The sequence below is a fragment of the Populus euphratica genome, unplaced genomic scaffold, assembly GCF_000495115.2.
Source record: "Populus euphratica unplaced genomic scaffold, PopEup_1.0 scaffold3268.1, whole genome shotgun sequence".
In the NCBI taxonomy this organism is placed as follows: domain Eukaryota; kingdom Viridiplantae; phylum Streptophyta; class Magnoliopsida; order Malpighiales; family Salicaceae; genus Populus; species Populus euphratica.
The window spans coordinates 9355-13378 of record NW_011503087.1 but is presented as its reverse complement, the minus strand read 5'-3'; the positions used below and the strand labels follow the sequence as shown (position 1 = coordinate 13378).

At 32.4% G+C, this 4024-nt stretch overlaps 1 protein-coding gene across 1 annotated transcript; it reads left to right on the top strand.

Moving 5' to 3' along the window:
• The first annotated feature begins 666 nt into the window (after positions 1–666).
• On the top strand, positions 667–2109 carry LOC105119636 (NAC domain-containing protein 86-like). The gene is made up of 3 exons (XM_011017802.1): positions 667–1135; positions 1508–1785; positions 1882–2109. Exons 1-3 carry the CDS (start codon positions 955–957, stop codon positions 1936–1938), a joined length of 516 nt encoding a protein of 171 aa, XP_011016104.1. The 5' UTR covers positions 667–954; the 3' UTR covers positions 1939–2109.
• The last annotated feature ends 1915 nt before the right edge of the window (positions 2110–4024 follow it).

The window sequence follows — 4024 nt, the reverse complement described above, 5'->3', positions numbered from 1 at the left end:
TATTTATTATTATTATATTTATTTATTCAAAATATTGAACATATCCAAGTTTATTAAAACAGCCAACTTAATTATGTCTCAATTTTAGTTTTGTTTTTCAAAGATGCTTGAGTCACTTTACTATTTCTTTTACTTTAAAAAATTAATCTAGCCAATAGAATAATGCAAACGACCTATCCAATATCATCTAAATCAGAAGAGATTGGATTCAATGTGATTTGGATGAGGGTTTTCTACAACATGCAAGTAAAATGAAAGCAAGGTGGTAGGTTTCTACAACTAAATATACATTGCATTTTTTGAATCTCGATTTTACCTTAACGTACTATAACTCGATTTGAAGTTAAATTTAAATTACAAGTTGGATGAATGGATTTGGATTAATAAAAATAAATATATTTTTAAAAATTATAAAAACACTATTTTATTTTTTTTTAAAAATAAAAAAAAGTTTAATTAAATGATTTTTGAGTTGCATAAACCTGGATGACGGTTAGGTTAATTCTTTTCCCCCTTGTTTTATCCTAAAACCCAGCCCAGCCCATGTCACATGTAAGAACACTAGGCCTAGGTTTCATAATTATGCTGTGAAGAAGGGAGTGAGGATTCATGGGTAAAATCACCAGGTCTTGAATGGGAAAATCACAAATCAGCCTCCATCTTGTTTCCTGTTTTGGAGCAGCATTTATTCCAAATCTGAACCCTTTTTTCTCTCCTTTTCCTCACATAATCATGCGTAACGGTGGATGAATTATATTAAAACAGAACAGAAAAAATACTGAATTGTAGCATCAGGATTTATTTACTCGTACAAATCGGAGACAATTCAATTTCCCGTCCCCATATATACACTACCCTGCCATGCACAAATCATTGATTTATCGACTGGTGTTTTAGTTTTTCTCATTACAATTACTCTTCTTCTTTCTACATAGTTTCTCTCGAAACATCTCAATGGCTAGCGCAGGACAAACTTTGAACCGGCCAACTCTCCCTGCTGGCTACAGATTTAGCCCTAACAATGATGATCTTATTGTTTATTATTTGAGGAGAAAAATTCTGGGCCAACAACTTCCTGCTGATGTTATTCCCACCACTGATGTTTATGCATCAAGGCCTGATAAACTCCCCTTAGGTAAGGTTTTCTCTTTAATACACACACACACACACACACACACACATATTACGGAAAGGTTTTGTTTATTTTTTTTAATTTCTATTTTGCTTCATAATGGACAAGGCATGTTGGATTATGGATGTTAATCAAGCTTGAAAATCTCTTCTTTTGGTAGCAAAACACTTGGGTTGTGTTTGGTTAGTTTTTTAAAACGAAAAGGACATATATAAAAACATGTTTGGTTGAAGGATGGAGATCGACGTGTTAAATTTATACAAATTTGAGATAATTTTGAAACGAATTACCTTCGTTTCAAAACAAACAAAGTTTATAGTGGGGACATATTGTCTGTATTCCAACTATCTGTGTTTGTTCGGAGACAATCTTTAGATGATTTTAAAGGCGGGGAGGCAAACGAGTGGTTTTTCTTTTCAAATAGAAGCAAGGATGATGGCACTATTGCACTGGATGGTGGCTACTATGAAATCGATCCCGAAGGTGCTGGCCCGATCACATGGGAGGGAAAAATTGTTGGTTATGTAAAGACTCTGAATTTCTATCAAGGAAGCTCACCTAATGGAACTGAAACTGAATGGATGGTAGAGGAGTTCAGAGTCAATCCTGAGTTTGTTCCACTTAACAACAACGACCGTAGCACTCAAGAAAAGGTAATATAATTCACATGAACCTACACCGTATTTCAATGCATCTGTAGGAAGTACACTTCAATTCGTCTAATGATGCTTTAAATTGTTAATGTTCAGATAGAAAACCTTGTTGCATGCAAAATTTCTCGAGTGCAACCTGAACCTGAATGGTAGGAGCAAGTCAATTAAGAAGAAGAAAGAAAGAAGCACACGAGTGGAAAATTTGAATTCCCAGCAGGCTTTTTATAGGAATGAGCCTGTCAATGCTCTCTTCCGAGGAACAACCTAGCTCATATATTTATTTATAATAAGGAACCAAATGAATAACAAATTCTTTTCAGTGCCTCTAGTTTCTTCTCAAATTTGTTGAATGTTTCATGTCATCAACTTTTTTTTTGTTTACTAAATTTACTTGGTGGTGGATGGACTAAGCATTAGCCTGTTTTGCAAGCATTGATTATTGGCGAAACAGGTTGCACATCGTACACATGTTATGACTAGAAATTGCGTACTTGCAGATTTCAAAAATAGATTGGAGTATGCATATCTGATCAATTTACGTTTTCAGTCTGTGTACTGATTTTGCCAATTCCAAGCGTTATTAACAAGGTTCCAACCCATCTGCAGATTTTTCCAATTTCAAGCTTCATTAACAAGGTTCTAACCCATCTGCAGATTTGAATCCATGTTTTCACTGGTTACTTCTGTATAATTCTTTTGCCATTTTCAAGCTTCATTAACAAGGCTCTAACCCATCTGCAGATTTGAACTCATGAGTTGAGATTATTCTTTGACTGATAAGAGTTTAAAACTTGATTTGGATTACGGAAGGTGATCAAATGAATTTTTTGGATGTTAATCCTCAGGATTAAGTTCTTTTTTCTTTTTCCACCTTCCCTGTATTTAGAATATAGACTCTCTAGATGATCTGAAATTTGCCTCAAGAAGAAACTAGACTTGGAACTTCTGGACTATGAACTAAGAAGTGGACTCCAAACTGTTGCGAATTTGCAACAGATTGTGAATAAACGTATCCATCGATAGCCTTCCTATAGAACTTAACAAAACTTCTAACTTCAGAAAAAATAACTAATGAAGATATAATCCTAATCTGATTTGAAACCAAGTTTTGACTGATTCGAGTTGCTGTAGTTCAAGGCTGTCTCTATGACATATAAGGCGTTTTAAATTTGTACTTTCCTAGTCCATGGATACCTTCCTTTCTAATGGGTTCTATTGTTATTGAAGGAATTCTCAAATGATGATTGACTATCCCTATTTGCGCAGCATGCGTAGAAGATCTTGATGCAAATTCACATTTCAGATTTGAAAATATGATTGCTATTTTAATTCTCTTCATTATCTTAAATATGTTTATACACTTAACTTACATTCCCACGGGAATAATAAAGGGCAAGCTAGAGGGGTTTTATATGATTTATTAATGCAAAGCATGCCTTCTACATGATTTACCAGCTTGATTTATCAAGACAAATTTTTTCATGATTTAGTAACACTGTTTCTGGTAGATTTCAAATTTATATAACGTGCATTTCCATTGATCGTGGTTCATTTTTGTTTTCCTTTATGGAAAGATTGTTTGCCGCAAAATCTTGCTCTCCTGTAGATTTTGTGGTTATGCTTTTTGATGGATGAAGATTTACCTGTTTCTAAAACAAAATTTTTATTAATCCCGAGCCAAATTCAACATGCCCAATGCCCAAAATTCCTATGAAAACTCAAATTTAACGGTCCAAAAAATCTTAAAATAACTTAAATATTAGAGTTGAATGTAATATTAATAACAAAATTAAATTTATAATAAATTTGATTATCTTAATATAAAAATTAACACAAATTTATAGTTGTAGAGCACTCACTAGATATAAAAAAAAAGCTATAAATTTTAATAAAGGTTCTAAAGGTCCAACAAAAATAATCCGCTAACAAACTATAAACAAGAAAAAAAAAATAATGAGAGGGTGAGTTTAACAATTTAGTGAATATATAACATTCAATATAGATAACAAAATACAAGAGTTAATACAAATTCATATTTGTGGAGCACTAACTAAATATAAATAAAAACTATAAATTTCAACAAAAAAACAAGTTTTGAAGGTTCAACAAAAATGATCCACTAACAAGTTATAAACCCTGAAAAAGATAAATAATAGGGAGTGAGTTCAACAACTTAGTGAATAAATAACATTCAATATAGATACACGAGATAATACAACAATAAGGAATATATAATTTT

Coding starts and splice junctions, on each gene's coding strand:
- LOC105119636 (XM_011017802.1), top strand. CDS start 955: ATGGCTAGCGCAGGACAAACTTTGAACCGGCCAACTCTCCCTGCTGGC. Junction 1,136..1,507: donor GCCTGATAAACTCCCCTTAG/GTAAGGTTTTCT, acceptor GACAATCTTTAG/ATGATTTTAAAGGCGGGGAG. Junction 1,786..1,881: donor ACCGTAGCACTCAAGAAAAG/GTAATATAATTC, acceptor GTTAATGTTCAG/ATAGAAAACCTTGTTGCATG.